The sequence below is a fragment of the Lactuca serriola genome, chromosome 4 (genome assembly GCF_051521515.1).
Source record: "Lactuca serriola cultivar US96UC23 chromosome 4, Lser_US96UC23_V15, whole genome shotgun sequence".
Lineage (NCBI taxonomy): Eukaryota > Viridiplantae > Streptophyta > Magnoliopsida > Asterales > Asteraceae > Lactuca > Lactuca serriola.
Window position 1 is genome coordinate 105484138 of NC_136411.1, and position 15651 is coordinate 105499788.

At 32.8% G+C, this 15651-nt stretch overlaps 2 protein-coding genes and 1 long non-coding RNA gene across 3 annotated transcripts; 1 reads left to right on the forward strand and 2 right to left on the reverse strand.

Moving 5' to 3' along the window:
- Positions 1 to 1065: 1065 nt before the first annotated feature.
- LOC145102237 (glucose-1-phosphate adenylyltransferase small subunit, chloroplastic/amyloplastic-like) lies at positions 1066 to 4012 on the forward strand. Its single transcript, XM_079039618.1, has 9 exons — positions 1066 to 1511; positions 1838 to 2134; positions 2248 to 2517; positions 2592 to 2771; positions 2865 to 2968; positions 3044 to 3155; positions 3232 to 3330; positions 3545 to 3664; positions 3800 to 4012. The coding sequence occupies exons 1-9, from the start codon at positions 1218 to 1220 to the stop codon at positions 3914 to 3916; spliced, it is 1593 nt and encodes a 530-aa protein (XP_078895744.1). The 5' UTR covers positions 1066 to 1217; the 3' UTR covers positions 3917 to 4012.
- A 2588-nt stretch (positions 4013 to 6600) lies between these two features.
- LOC145102238 (putative galacturonosyltransferase 4) lies at positions 6601 to 10176 on the reverse strand. The gene is made up of 9 exons (XM_079039619.1): positions 9723 to 10176; positions 9593 to 9627; positions 9465 to 9506; positions 9261 to 9372; positions 8999 to 9096; positions 8439 to 8680; positions 7967 to 8324; positions 7288 to 7863; positions 6601 to 7174 (listed from the first exon to the last, which is right to left on the reverse strand). Exons 1-9 carry the CDS (start codon positions 9823 to 9825, stop codon positions 6899 to 6901), a joined length of 1842 nt encoding a protein of 613 aa, XP_078895745.1. The 5' UTR covers positions 9826 to 10176; the 3' UTR covers positions 6601 to 6898.
- Positions 10177 to 13518: 3342 nt separating this feature from the next.
- Positions 13519 to 14973, reverse strand: LOC145100279 (uncharacterized). Its single transcript, XR_013704942.1, has 3 exons — positions 14335 to 14973; positions 13900 to 14039; positions 13519 to 13808 (listed from the first exon to the last, which is right to left on the reverse strand). It is a non-coding gene; the product is annotated as an uncharacterized LOC145100279 (long non-coding RNA).
- Positions 14974 to 15651: the final 678 nt, after the last annotated feature.

Consider the following 15651-nt stretch of genomic DNA (forward strand, 5'->3'; position numbering starts at 1 on the left):
TCTGCCATAAGTCCAGCTACACCACTCAACTACACCACTCAGGTACCGCAACTATTTTTTCCAAACATATTCATAATATTCAAATCAGATGAAGAACCAAAACACATAAAAGAAAGATTAACATCAAATTTAATGTAAATGAATAATATAGTATAATATTTTATATATAATTTCTCACTAATATCAAAATAATGTAAAAATGGATGTTGTCAAAACAGTGTAAAAATTGATAAGGGACTGGAATGACTTTACTCCAAATTAATAAAACATGATTTTTGGTGTTGGGTTTAGGGGTGTTATTCGGTTTGGTTTTTCGGTTTTCGGTTAATACGGTTCGGTTTTATCGGTTTTTTTACATTTTAAATTTAACCATAACCAAACCAAATAAGGTTCGTTTTAATCGGTTTTGGTTTATTCGGTTATGGTTTATTCGGTTCAGTTTAACGGTTAAACCGAATAAAATTCAACACGTAAAAATAAATATTAAACTAAAAGAAAAAAAAACTTATTTAACTATTACCAAATAAAGAAACTACATTAATATATAAAATGTTATATTCAAGTTGTAGAGATAAGTTAATATAACTTTAATCGTATATGAAAATGAAAGAAACAACTAAAGGTTATTTGATTAATTTGTTTTTGCTTTTTAATACAAAATATAAAACAGTTATAACTTTATATTGGTTAATAACTAAAAAAGTCATGGAAATCTTAGTAACTAATCAATAAATTTATATATATTCGGTTTTTTCGGTTTAACCAAAACAATGAAAATTTAACCAAAAACCAAACCGAATAAGGTATCCTTATTCGGTTAACCAAACCAAATTAACCAAAAACCAAATAACCCGAACCAAATGAACCAAACTTCATTTGGTTTGGTTTGGTTATTCGGTTTTAGTTTTTTATGACACCCTGGGTTAGAGAACTAAAGAAGCTTGCTTTTCAGTGACAACCTTAGGGACCAAAATGCAATTAGGCATATCTCATGCTTGAAGTTGTAATCTTGTATGTAACATTGGCTTGTCTCGTTGTGTGCATGAGGATGTTATTGTTATGTACACACACTCCACATCCACACACCAATCAATAGATTTCTTTTTCCAATCTCCTCCCCAAATTTGTATACCCACCCCATTACTGATCACATGCCCTGTTAACTCCCTCTTAATCCCAACAATTTCTTACAATCGTAGTCAACAAGGACGATCGTGATGATGATCCAATCGGGTGTAGGAGGAGGAGGAGTAACGACTAACAAAACCGCTGCCACCCGACTTGTTTCTTTTAGTGCTTCTCAGATCTTCGGCGGCTGCCACGAGCGGGACATTCTTATAAAGAAAACCAATTCCTCTGTTCCATTCGCTCACCGGAAAATGTCTCATTCCAACATTACTGATGGAGGAAGAAGAAGAAGCAGCAGTAGCTCAAGCCCGCATGTTTTTTGCCCCAAAGCTGTTTCTGACTCTAGTTATTCTCAGACCTGTCTCGACCCTGATGCCAGCAACGTATGCACACTCCACCTCTCTCTCCCAACACACATAATTCGAAACTTTTGTTATTCCAATTTACACTTCATTCCTTTTAAAGTTTAAGTTGATTCATTTACCAAGTAGGTGTTTGATAAAATGCCACAGCAAATTCTTTTTTTAGGATTGAAGGATGCGTGAGTGCTCTTCATGTATTTCATGATCTAATGATTGATAGGGAAAGCTGCTTCTTCTATTTATTTTCTATACTAGTTCCATTTTGATACCAATAATTAATGTACACTACATAAACCTAATTGCTTAATTCAGTTTACTAAACATGATCTTGATTACCATGGTTGTAGAGTGTGCTTGGAATCATCCTTGGTGGTGGAGCAGGGACTCGACTATATCCTCTTACAAAGAAAAGAGCCAAACCTGCTGTTCCTTTAGGAGCTAATTACAGACTCATCGATATACCTGTCAGCAATTGCTTAAACAGCAACATATCAAAGATATATGTTCTCACCCAATTCAATTCTGCATCTCTCAATCGACATCTCTCAAGGGCATATGCAACCAACATGGGTGGCTATAAGAATGAAGGTTTTGTTGAAGTTCTTGCAGCACAACAAAGCCCTGAGAATCCGGATTGGTTCCAGGTGAGTTGAACCTAAATGGCTGTTTCTTTTCTTTTTTTCATTAAGTGCTCTGCAGATAAAACACTTTCGTGCATTCAGCAATCCCTAATTTCAGTTAATTTGTGAGTGCGTAGGGTACAGCTGATGCTGTAAGGCAGTATCTATGGCTGCTTGAAGAACAAAATGTGTTGGAATATCTGGTTCTTGCTGGTGATCATTTGTACAGAATGGATTATGAAAAGTTCATTCAAGCACACAGGGAAACTGATGCTGATATAACTGTGGCTGCTCTACCAATGGATGAAAAGCGTGCCACTGCATTTGGTTTAATGAAGATCGATGAAGAAGGAAGGATAATTGAGTTTTCAGAAAAGCCAAAGGGAGACAAATTACAAGCAATGAAGGTATGAATATGACAAAAAAGTCAAACTTTACCCAATATCTTCTTCCTTCTAATGTTATTAATGTGAATTGATAGGTTGATACTACCATTTTAGGGCTTGATGATAAAAGAGCAAAAGAAATGCCTTTTATTGCAAGTATGGGCATATATGTTTTCAGTAAAAATGTTATGCTGGATTTGCTTAGAGAAAAGTTTCCAGGAGCAAATGACTTTGGAAGTGAAGTAATTCCAGGTGCAACTTCCATTGGATTGAGGGTACGTTTTGTTTCTACTTTTTTATTTTTTTAAGTAATCACTGTTTTTGTAATTTTTTTATAAAAAAAACTGATATGAATTGTATCCTATTAGGTACAAGCATACTTGTATGATGGCTACTGGGAAGACATTGGTACCATTGAAGCTTTCTATCATGCAAATCTTGGAATCACCAAGAAGCCAGTTCCAGACTTCAGGTACCTTTGTTTTTTTTTTTTTTTTAATAATATAATTTGTGTTCAATTTTTAATATGTTGTTTATTTATATGTAGTTTTTATGATCGGACTGCTCCAATATATACACAACCACGGTATCTACCACCTTCAAAAATGTTGGATGCTGATGTTACAAATAGTGTCATTGGTGAAGGTTGTGTGATCAAGGTACTTATGTTCAAATGAATCTTTTGTGAAATATTTGTAGACCCTTTTGTGAATCATAATTCCTTTCTTCTTATAGAAATGTAAGATTCATCATTCGGTGGTTGGTCTTCGGTCATGCATCTCTGAGGGTGTCATTATTGAAGATACTTTGCTCATGGGAGCCGACTACTATGAGGTATTACGTACACCTATTTTTTTACAAGGAGGGCATTCATGTCTTTTTCATAGATGGGAGGAGAACTTGCCTTATTGTCAAATTGACATTTGTCCCTCTCTCAGTCAAATGCATGTCAAATACAGTACAGTTTGTTTTGTTTTGTCATATCACCTGGCTTTTTCCTTTTTAGAACTTTTTATGAATGATGATGAGTTATATTTATTGGGAGCAGACTGACGCAGACAAAAGAGTGTTGGAAGCAAAGGGTGGGGTTCCTATAGGCATTGGAAAGAATACACACATCAAGAAAGCAATAATAGACAAAAATGCTCGTATTGGGGATAATGTCCAGGTAAATAATCACTTTATTAACCCATTGTTTGCTTCGTGTGTGTGTGTATATATATATATATATATATATATATATATATATATATATATATATATATATATATATATAATCAATCATGCATGGTTGTATTTGCAGATTATAAACAAAAACAATGTTGAAGAAGCAGCGAGGGAAACGAATGGTTACTTCATTAAGAGCGGAATTGTAACGGTCATGAAAGATGCAGTCATTCCAAGTGGCACCGTAATATGAAACACCATTTTATCGTGTCATCTTGTATTTTGACTTTCAATTTATATAGCAATCGATCTTTTTTAAAATAAAAGTCTTTCATATTAGTTGATCAAAGCATTTTACTAGTGGTACTCATCCTAAGGAGTAGCAAAATTGGTTCCTCGGTGGTAGACTTGTAGAAATTGTCATTCAATACAACTTTAAATAGGGTTTTGACATGTTCATCTCTATCACACAAATAAATACAAAAGCGCTAAATGCATAAACAACATTCTACTTTCTAAAAATATTTTTTCTCATAATATTCTACTTTCATTTTTTCTTTTAATAATATTGTATTTTCAAACTACTTATTATTAGGGTATTATGATTTAAAAAATCTACTTAGTTATATCAATAGGCAGTCATTTAATTTTTAAAAGACTTACATTGTTATAATTAGTAGAATTTTAAATGTACAATATCTTTAATTATTTCAAAATTACAATGTTGTAATAAAATAAAATGATATGGTAAAAAGATGAGAATTGCATCTATTTGGCATATTGTGTTTTGAACATGTAATTCTTAACTAAACATTTTTATCATATTATGTGTAACTGAAGCACCTTCCCGTATGGGCTAGATTGAAATATAATCTTTGCATAAAACTCCCAAGCTTCAAAGCTTTTTAAAAAAAAAAAAAAATTATCAAACATAAGTATATTGTTAAAAGGAGTATACGATGACATCACAACCAATACAAAAGACAAATCAAACACAAGTCTAAACCCATTGCCTTATATGCTAGCATATAGTTTCTCTTTTAACCGATGTAGGATTGGGTTTGTATCCCAACAATCCTCCTTTGAAACCCAAGTTCCATAGATCAACTTCGTTGGACCAGAAATTGCTAGGGACTGTGCCACCCACCGACCACACCACTTGTTACGATTGCTACTAGCCCAACCATACTCAACATAGAAAAACATTGGGGTTTCATTTTCTAAAACCAATTGGTGATAGAAAGGATTACCCATTGCCTTATATGCTAGCATATAGTTTCTCTTTGAATCGATGCGGGATAAGGTTTGTATCCCAACAATATGTATACTATTAACAACTTCAAAATTTCAAGAAATATCATAAATAATAAATGATATATGTGCATGCAATGTATGATACAAAACAAGTGACTAAACCTTATTTTTTCTGAAACTCACAAAGTTTTTGTGCCTCACTCTTAAAGGACCCCAAGGTTAAACAAAGCATACATATGGAATAACATATAACACATTCCGTATAGAGAGTCTTCATAATCAAAACTTCAAAAATACTAGGTTACATGTGAATGCATTCTAGAATGTCATTCACAACTTTAAAACTTCATAGGTTGAATATCTAAGTCTTAAAAAAATGCTCGGACGATAGTAGTCTCAATTACCGGTTACCACCTGATGTATATGGATGCCCATGGTCATGATTATGGGAAAACTCAATGTCTTGGAGACATTTATAAATATCTAAAAGACATCAAAGAAAGGTATACATTTAGTATCCAAGAAAAGTATACATGTAGTATTTTAATCAAAGGAGAATAAAGTGTATAGTATTTCTAATAAGCTCCTCTAACTGTAAGAAGGATCATAAAACACATATACACATGCATAATATTAAGCCAAATTACTAATAATAATTAACCTCAATTTTGTTAATTGGATTTTTTAAGCTTAATTGATCTATTTTATCTTATAGACACTCATAACATGTTCATAAGGAAGCAATTAACAAATTGCCTCCTTATGTTCAAGTTGTGAGTTGTGTACAAGACAATAAGTTACCCGTGTAAATTATAAAAGGATAACCACACGATCGTGTAATTGGTTAATCAACACCATCACGAACAAAAACATAAAAAAAATGTTCAATAAACCCATCCAGCTTGACTTAAAACCCCCAAATTAATTTATAATGACTTTGGATGGATTCAAAGGGTCTAAGACTTCGTTTATAACCCATAAATCTATCATAGTTAACACCATTATCAAGCTTAATCCATTGATTGGATTGGTAATCATCATCTTCATTACTATAAACTTCAAAACTTTGATTACCCTTAAAGAATCAAAGGTTTCGTACTCTTTTTCTTCTCCAAATGAAGGAAAGATCAAGCCCTATGGTTTAAGTCTCTAAAACTATTTCATATGGACAATACTAGTCCCCCCTTTTAGACTAAATGTAAAAGGTACCCTAGCTGAGCTTTTCTTAACAAAATAAGTCTACTATTTCACATTTCAACCTGATTTACAATTATTATTTAATTATGGTCCAATTGAAGGATGATCGATCAATGGTGTTAAGTTAAAGTCACAAACCTTAGTCCAAACATGTAATTGGCATAAATAATATTAAAAAGGTTTAATTAACATTCACACTCCATTTTGACATTAAATCTTATAGACCCTTTATTAAAATTTATCAAAATAGCAATGAGATGATTGGTTTAAAAGGTAGCAATTCACCTACTGTTATAATTGGATAACTTTCACTGTCTCCTACAAACATGCATGAACCACCCTAATCTTCCTTTCCCTTGATGTCTTTGTGATTGATGCTGCTCCCAACACGTTTTTTATTGAAAAGTTCCTACTCTTTAATCGGCCAAACATTCAGAAACATACAACAAAGTTAGCCTTAAAATATAATACTATAACAAAAAAAAATTGAAAATATATTGTTATTTTTTGCATTTCTCCCATATGAATACAAAGATATTTAAATAGTATACATAAATACAACGTACGGATTCATCTTTTCTTGGGTTCAACTAAAACTACTGAAACCCAAGATGGATGAGGAGTATCACACATCAAACACCAATTTTCTTAACATCAATCTCTTGCTCATTTACACATACATCTCCTCTCCACCCCATACCAAACAACATAAAATATGCATGACTCGAGGGAAATAATCAACACTAACACAATAAAAGAATAAATCTGCTTCTTCATTATTTACTCATGGGCTCATATTGCAATCGCGCATGTAAGCCTGATCATAGTCCAGAAACCTATTCCAATACCCTCGAAACTTTGGAATCCCTATTTCCAGCCACGGCTTCAGATTCCCGTTGTAGTGAATGACAGCTGCTTTTTCAATCTCCCTTTGACTCACACTCGGGTTATACCCAAGCCCAAGTACATGCCATGTCCTCTCCAACGGGTATACCCGTTTCCAAAACGTTATCAAGCCAGGTGGCAGCGTCCCCAGCTTCCACAGTTGTCTCTCATTATTCTGCATCCAACCAAATCCAAATGTTACTACAACTTCAATCACATGATAAATATATACATATATATTTTCTTAGTTATTGCTTATTGCAATTGATGAATCAATCAAACACTTACCAGATTTTGCCACGAGTGATAAACCAGAGTGATGTTTTGCTTCCTCCATTCCTCCAAATCAAATACATTCATTCCATACGCCCATCCACAAGCACGTGGATCGAAATTTTTAGCAATCAAAGGATTTGAGAAGTTGAGGTATCGATCAAAGCGATGGAAGTTCTCCCCACACGTCTCAACAGCACCAATCACCTTCCCTTTCAAATCAATAGACCAAAGACCAGTTAGATCTTTTTGCACCACAATATCATCATCCAAGAACACCACTTTACTAAGCTTTGGGAATATCTCCGCAAGGTAAAACCGAAGATGATTCATGATCGACAGATACTTTGGGTTCCTGAACTTGAGATTTGAATCGGACTCGGATTTTCGTGTTTTGAAGTAATAATCGATCATGTTCTGTGAACCCAACTGCTTCAAAACAGGGCTATAACTTGCATTCAACCATGTGAATTCCTCGATGTTTTCAACTTGTATTGTGGCCTCGCCAGCTGGATTTGCAAGAAACCACATTCTCATTGCTGCGTAATTGAGTCTATCTGTCACAATGTGGAACACATGTTTTGAAGGATCCTGCTCCAAACAACATGCTTTCATGTTAATCACTGAGTCGATTTCAAGGAATAACCACATTGCTATTATAATTTATAGGTAAAAAATAATAATAATAAAGTACCTTTGCATTGGAAACGGTTGAGTTAACAACTACAGCAGTAGCCAACACATTATCCGAAAACAATGCATAGTGGAAGAGGTTAGGGTCATGTAGGTTTTGTTGATTTGGGAATTGTTGAGCAGAAGAATTAAGAGAATAGTATTCTGTGGAAAGGCGTAAGGGAAGACAATGGAGACCTTTTGGAACAGTTTTGGCAGTTAAATGAGTCAGAAACAAGGCCTGTTTCTTGTGGACCCGCAGTTGTTCTTCTGTAGAGTGAATAATGGCACGCAGTTTCTTCACAACAGCAGTGCAGTCATCCTGTATTTGCTTCCCTTTTGCCAGTGTCTGCTCCATTGCTTTCAGCTTCTCATTCGCACTACATTCATTTCATACCCCAACATATATCGCATTTATAAAAATTAAATAAGGTTAATTTTGAGAAATAGCAACGTATTTTTGCATTTAGCCTTAGAATTTAAATAAGGCTTACTTCTTTGGTAGATCTGCATCCTTGGTTGCATCACCAAGTGCTCTTTGGAGTTCCTTCATACGTAACCGAAGTTCCTTAATAAATTGAGTATTTGTCCTTGTTGCTGAAAGGGAAAGATAAAGTCTTCCCCTAATCAACTGATCCTTCAGATACTTAACACGGGTATCTGTTAAAACATGTTCATCTGCTTTCTTGCTTTTGGTTTTTGCAGGTTTGATGGAATTTCCCTCTTTTTTGGTTTCCTAAAATGTCATAAAACACAAAATCATTCTCCAAGCATCAAATAGGTTTTATATATAATTCATAAAGAACCTCAGAAACACAAGATTTCCCGATATGCGAGTGCTTATAAGTTATAAGCCACAGGGTTCAATATTGAAAATATTCACTCCGCTAGCCATAAGGATTCAAGTCAATACTAGCAAATTAGTGAACATATTATATTATGCCCCACAGGCCCACATTACGTACAGCTAATTCCAACATAAATATAAAAGGTTATTTAATAATTTAGTGGGTCACAGGAACCAAGAAAGTAATGAACTTTTTAATTAACTTACTGTTTGAGTCGCTTTCAACTTGCCATTTTCCTTGTTTTCAGCCAATTCTTCAAGCGTCACTACTTGCCTGATGGGGTTGTCATTTTGTCCTTTGGATTCTGATAAAGTGATTGTCAAGTAAATTTTATGATGGAGTGGATAAAAAGTATGAAAAAGGTTACTCAAGGAGTTAGCAATTTTGTTATGAGGTTTTAAGAATTAAACATGAGCAAAATGTGATTTGATTAGGGTTAGGGCTGAATGAAAAAGGTAAGGAAATAACCTTCATTAAGCTTTCTAGTTTTCCTGGATCTTTCACCATCAGGATGTTGAATAGATCTAGCCAAATTGTCCAAATAAACATCATCAAATGGTTCTTGTGATGCAGATAACTCCTGAAACATAATAAATTTGAAAGGTTAGCGAAATGAACATATTACGAAGCATCCGAATTTCAGAAACATAATAACTTAGTAATGTTACCTACCTGAGGATGCAAATTTAGGGGCCTGACATCTCGTTGCAATGACTGAAGGTAAAAATAGATGAATAAAAGGATCATAAACAATGAATTCGATATAACTGAGATTGGAAATTGGGGGATGAAGTACATACCAGTGTTGAAGGCTCCTGAAGGAATTCATATGTAGCTGCAAGAAGAAGAGAACGAAACAGGTCAGACAATAGAGATTTGATGGCTGTAAAGAAGAAATTCGAGATCTGAGAGTAAGAAAAGGGGGGGTACATAATGAAGAAAATGTAGCGAGTCTGTCGGTGTAAAGCGCAATGGGGGCAACAACTGTCAGAAAAAGCAACACTAGCACTGCCTTTCTCAGCCGCATCTTCATCTTTCCTCTTCCAATAGAGGACACGAAAAACAACTTTCTATGGTGAAGCCAATGAAATCCGAATGCACATTCTTCCCAAGTATGTTTAAATTGGATTAAAATTTTCAAACATCAAGTACGAAAACAACAATTTCAACTTAGAAGTAGAAGAAAGCGATGGAAGGGAAGGACGTGGATACGAATTAAGAGGACTTGGGACGTCGAAGCAAAAAAATGTCGGTAAATAGTTATGGGTGGTAGCCATGGAGCCTTCTTTCCAACTATATGGCTTCTATTTAGGGATGGAAATGAGGCAGCGTTGGCCTGTCATCATCCCAAGTGCCTAACGTATCTCTATCTCCATCTCCTCCCCGTTACCATTTCCATCCTACGGATGTATAATATCTTATGTAAAAAAAAAAAAATCCTAATAAGTTATCTAAATGAGAGGCCATGATTGATATTTAGTTTACAATTATAAAGTTTAAGAAACATTAAAACTAGAATGGACGATTGGTATATGGATTATCAAATGAAATGAAAATTAACGAATTTTTGTATTAGGAACATAATTTCATATACAGAATATGTCTCTAACGATCTAATACAGATTAATTCATATTTAATGAACTTATTTTAAATTCAATAAATTATCCATACTAAACAACGGATGCGAATAATTTCTTTCGGAAATTAGTTTCTAGAGTTGATTAGTTTTTTGCATAAATAAGAGTGAGATGGGATGGTGAAAGCTATGTGATGAAAAAAAGTGAGTAGCAAATGAGGAGTATGGACGAAGGAAAAAAGTGATCTAAATCGAGGGGAGAGGATTATGTAATCGGTTAGTAAGAGATTTTTTGAATTCAAAGCAAATGGACAATTGTATATAAGAGACTTTTTGAATTCAAAGTCAAATGTAACCGTACTTTTTAATTTATGTTATGAACGGTCATTATATATAAACTAGTGAAGATGACCGTGCGCTGCACGGGTCAGTTTTTTCGCTGTTTGGTGTGTCAGGTATATGAATACTAAAACGGGTGAAATAAAAGTTCATTGCTCTTTACAGGAAAAAAAACTATGTTGCCTTATTATGCATAAACACCATACAAATGATAACAAAAAAAAAAAAAGACAACATGCCAATAAAAATCATGCCTAATTTATTCCACGTCACATGAGAAGTGATTTCTTTATTACAAAAGCTATGATAACTTTGTTGTTGACCAAATCACCAACAGTATGTACGACATAATAGCTGACAGTTTGACCTTTAGGCTGTCAAAGACAGAAAATAACAACAAACTTTGTATTAGTTAAAATTATAGCTTAATATTGGTACAAAAATATCAAATTATATAAAAAATAATAATAACTTGCCTTGCAGCCCATAAGGCAATAGAGTAGTTGTAAAGTATTAAGTTGTTGAATATGTATGACATAGAACTGATATTCTGGAAAAAAAAAAAAAAAAAAAAAACTACAATAATTTTCATATTCATTCACATCGGTTGGAAAATAAATATGTCCTCTGTAAATATATTCAATTAAAATTTTTTGTTTTGTATTTATTGATCAACCATGAAAGTAGGATGCCTATTTTTTTGCATTTTATATAGTACATTGTTGAGTTACAGATAGTTAAGGAAATGCAAGTACGTTGCCGTTGAGAATACATAAATGTAAATATATTGCTATTAGGAGTAATAAGCAAAGTACATTATCTATGCAGACGACTTTGCCTTCACATACTTCTTTGGAAAAACCACTTTTAAGAACTTCCTATAATTGTTTAGGGTGCGTTTGGTTGTGGAAAACTGTTTTCATTTTCTATGAAAATGTTTTCAGAAAATAGGGTTGAGTTTTCATTTTCAATTTTCAATGAAAATGCGTTTGATTGGAAAGGGTGGAGTTTTCATTTTCCATCTTAGAAATTTGGAAAACTTTGAAAAACTATAAAAATCACTTTTCTAATTTACATACAATTTGGAAAACTGAAAATTTTCATTTTCTTAGAAAACTTTGGAAAACTGAATGAACCAAACGCGTTTTCGAAATTTCCGATTTTCTTGGAAAATTTTCCTAGAAAACTAGAAAATTTTCCACAACCAAACGCACCCTTAGATTTTTTAAAGTACAATAGTGTAAAGTTGTAATCGAGATGAACCAAAAACAAAATACATCACGCACCCTTAGATTTTTTAAAGTACAATAGTGTAAAGTTGTAATCGAGATGAACCAAAAACAAAATACATCACGCACCCTTAGATTTTTTAAAGTACAATAGTATAAAGTTACATCACGCACCCTTAGATTTTTTAAAGTACAATAGTATAAAGTTGTAATCGAGATGAACCAAATACAAAATACATCACGCACCCTTAGATTTTTTAAAGTACAATAGTGTAAAGTTGTAATCGAGATGAACCAAAAACAAAATACATCACACACCCTTAGATTTTTTAAAATACAATAATGTAAAGTTGTAATCGAGATGAACCAAAAACAAAATACATCAAATAATAATAATAATAATAATAATAATAATAATAATAATAATAATAATAATAATAATAATACAAGTAGAATGTTGTAATCAATAGATTTTTAGTTGTTCAATACCCAACCTTTTTATTCTTGACGACATTACCCCTTAAACTTTTGACGACATATTATAAATATTAATTTGCATGTATATTATAATTATTATATATATATTATGGAAATTGTTTTTATGAATAGTAAACTTTCATAATTTTTGTCTATTTTAATCCCTGGACTTTATATTGTTTTTTTTGACAGAATTGGTCCCTATACTTTGGCAACTTTGGTCCTATTTTTTTAGCCATTTTGACACTTTTGGTCCTTGTAATTGATATTTTTACATTTTTTAGGAACATTTTAATATTTAACGTTTGGCCACAAAACTTTAACGGTTTGACAACTTTGATCCTTTTTTCTATTTAGGAACCTTTTAATATTTAAAGTTTGGCCACAAAACTTTAACGGTTCGACAATATTGATCCCTTTTTCTAAAAACTTGCTAATTCCTACCGCTTTAATTCTTTAGCCATTTTGACACTTCTGGTCCTTGCAGTCAAAACTTTTATATTTTTTCGTAAAAACATGAACAAAACGGTCCGGGGCAAAGCCCGAACTTGTCATCCTTGCACTTTCTACGTCTGTCATATTTATCGATTCGGAAACAATATTGAAAGCTCCTGGCCCCCGCGTAGCAGGGATAACCTTTCTAGTTAACATATATGATTAAAAATACAAATCAATTAACAAATATAACAAATGTAAATAAATTAGTAAAACTAATAATTAATTTAACAATAAAATACAAACATATCACAAAAAATCTATTATTCTCTCCTCATATTAATAATTTTAACTAACATGGTAAATTACAAATTTATTATGTAAAAAAATAAAAATACTAAAACTAAAATTTGATTTTTATTAAAAGGAAACTTTTTTAGAACCAGTAGCTTTCATTTTCCATATTACCAAAGGCAAAAAGCAAATTAATTATTCACTTCTCTTTATTCAGGTCATAATCAAACTTTTTTGTTTGTTTGTATAGAACTAGTCAATACTGTTAATGCATCTCTTATAGTCAATAATGTTAATATATATTTGTGAAACATAAATAAAAACACAAAATAAAATTAAAAAAACAAATGTATAATAAAAAATAACAGTGGGGCAAAGAAATTCATGCAAAAGATATGATAGCTTTAATTTTATACTACAAATCGAAAAATCCTCCACCAAGTATAATATGGCATGAAGATCACATAACATAATGCAAATGAAGCAAAAGTTCCAAAATCGTTACGAAAACCATATTTAGAGAAAATAACGCTAAGCATTTGGTGCTTAAATGAAATGCAACTTCAATGGGGAAGGAAACAGTGGATCTCTTACCTTTACCTTTTACCGCTTGAATCCAACAACTATTACTCAGTATAATTGACATGTCTCGGGGTGTCAAATATCTGTAAATCACAACAAGCACTATAATCAGTAATCATATCCAGAATTTGCTTGTTTTTTGGTGGGATTAGATGGAGATGAATGTGTAGCAACTTTTAACTTCCATAATGAGATGACTTTCAGAAGGGCAAATAAAGATCCAATCAAATCTTGAGGCATGACAACTTGCATTGTACAGACATAACAGACCACTGACATTGAACCAAATCTTGAGGAAGAGTTTCCATTGCAACCTGAAATAAAGTGTTTTAATTATTTAAAGAGATAACAACACTAAAAATGGTGAACACAAAAGCTAATCATATTCTCTTTATTTATACTATAAGATTATGAAGCAGCATGAAATTTTTTATTTATTGTTAAATTTGATCAAGTTATCGAGCAGACACGGTTGGACATGTCAAAAGTAGGTGAAGTATGACATAAGTAGGTAGACAAATACTTCAGCAAACATAATATCTATAAACAAGTAATTTTAAGATTTAAAAATGTTATGATAGTAATACAAATGCATGAAAGATTAATTACCTGAGTAGTGTCAAGTACATATGTTTTTGTGGCTAGGTTATCATTCTTAAGGTCGTCAAACTTCTTCATCATCTCTTCTTCATTGAAAAAAAAATGTTTCCAAATTTACACTCCATGTTCTAGACTTTAAAAACACATACACATGCTTTATTTATAAATATAAAATCTTAGTAAATGATTAGACTTGCTTACAATTTGATACACCGCATCCTTGAAAGCATATATAGGTTTCGCTTTGGAGTACACATGCGAGGACCGGGTACAATGTTCAGAATGGTTAATTGCTCCTTAAGCTCAAATACTAAAAATCAGACAATTTCCAAATTCCAAATTCAATCCATTAGTAAACTAATTCATATAAAATGTAGAACCTTACCAGAATCCAACAAAGGATTGACTTGGAAAAAGCCTGACACGAAGACCATCTAAACAACCAAAGCTCACAACAAATTACTAATTAAATCAAATACGATTTACAACCCAATAAAAAACCCATTGAAAGCAAGAAACAGAAAGAAAACTTAGCTGCAAAATTCCTTATGAGGAGACTTTAATTCCTCATTCCCCCACAGCTCTTCATTCCCCTGAGTGTAAGTAAACTAATTTGAGAATATTTTTGATATTTTTGTACACAAATTATAGAGATCTAACCGCAAAAAATGCCCAAAAAGTTATTAGTTGTTGTGTTTTGATTAGAATCGTATTGTTAACTTAAATCAAAGGCTGGCCCTAATCCAATAAACATGATAAATGACAGCGGAATCTCTGAAGTTCATCATTACCAGTAAAAAACGTGATGAAGAGATGGAAGGGCTCCATGGCGATCGTAGCAGAACAACAACTCAAATTAAACCCAAGCACACCCGAAATATGGAGGTAATTGGGAATGGAAATTGGCAAGTTGCCAGTCAAACCACCTCTGTCACACGCCCCGAAGACCACAACAGGTAGCATATTGATTCCGATTACCATGAAAAGCGTGTTGGATTGCAATGCAATTGTACTCCGGGTATATGGACACTTAAATAGATTAGCGCCAAAAACTAACCGTGGTGATGAAGACAAAATTTAAATTTGGAATAGAAAGAAAGAAAGAGGCAATAGAAGGTGGATAGTTTTAATAGGTCTAACTTGGGCAATGGACGTTGACAATCGAAACATAGGTAACGGTCTGATGGTGTTGGTGAATGTGACATCCTATTTTTCTCGGCCAGAAAAAATCGATTTAGTTTATGCTTTTAAAATAAAATCAGAGTAATTTTCCAAAAGATGTTGCAGAATTTGTTTCCAAAACAAATATAATAAAATTTTATCAAA

Excerpts from the sequence above, each read along its gene's own strand:
- LOC145102237 (XM_079039618.1), top strand. The coding sequence starts at position 1,218 with ATGATGATCCAATCGGGTGTAGGAGGAGGAGGAGTAACGACTAACAAA. Across the intron at positions 2,518-2,591 it reads ACAAATTACAAGCAATGAAG|GTTGATACTACCATTTTAGG; the intron begins GTATGAATATGA and ends GTGAATTGATAG. Across the intron at positions 3,331-3,544 it reads TGGGAGCCGACTACTATGAG|ACTGACGCAGACAAAAGAGT; the intron begins GTATTACGTACA and ends TATTGGGAGCAG.
- LOC145102238 (XM_079039619.1), bottom strand. The coding sequence starts at position 9,825 with ATGAAGATGCGGCTGAGAAAGGCAGTGCTAGTGTTGCTTTTTCTGACA. Across the intron at positions 9,507-9,592 it reads TTCAGGAGCCTTCAACACTG|TCATTGCAACGAGATGTCAG; the intron begins GTATGTACTTCA and ends TTTTACCTTCAG. Across the intron at positions 9,097-9,260 it reads AACTAGAAAGCTTAATGAAG|AATCCAAAGGACAAAATGAC; the intron begins GTTATTTCCTTA and ends TCACTTTATCAG.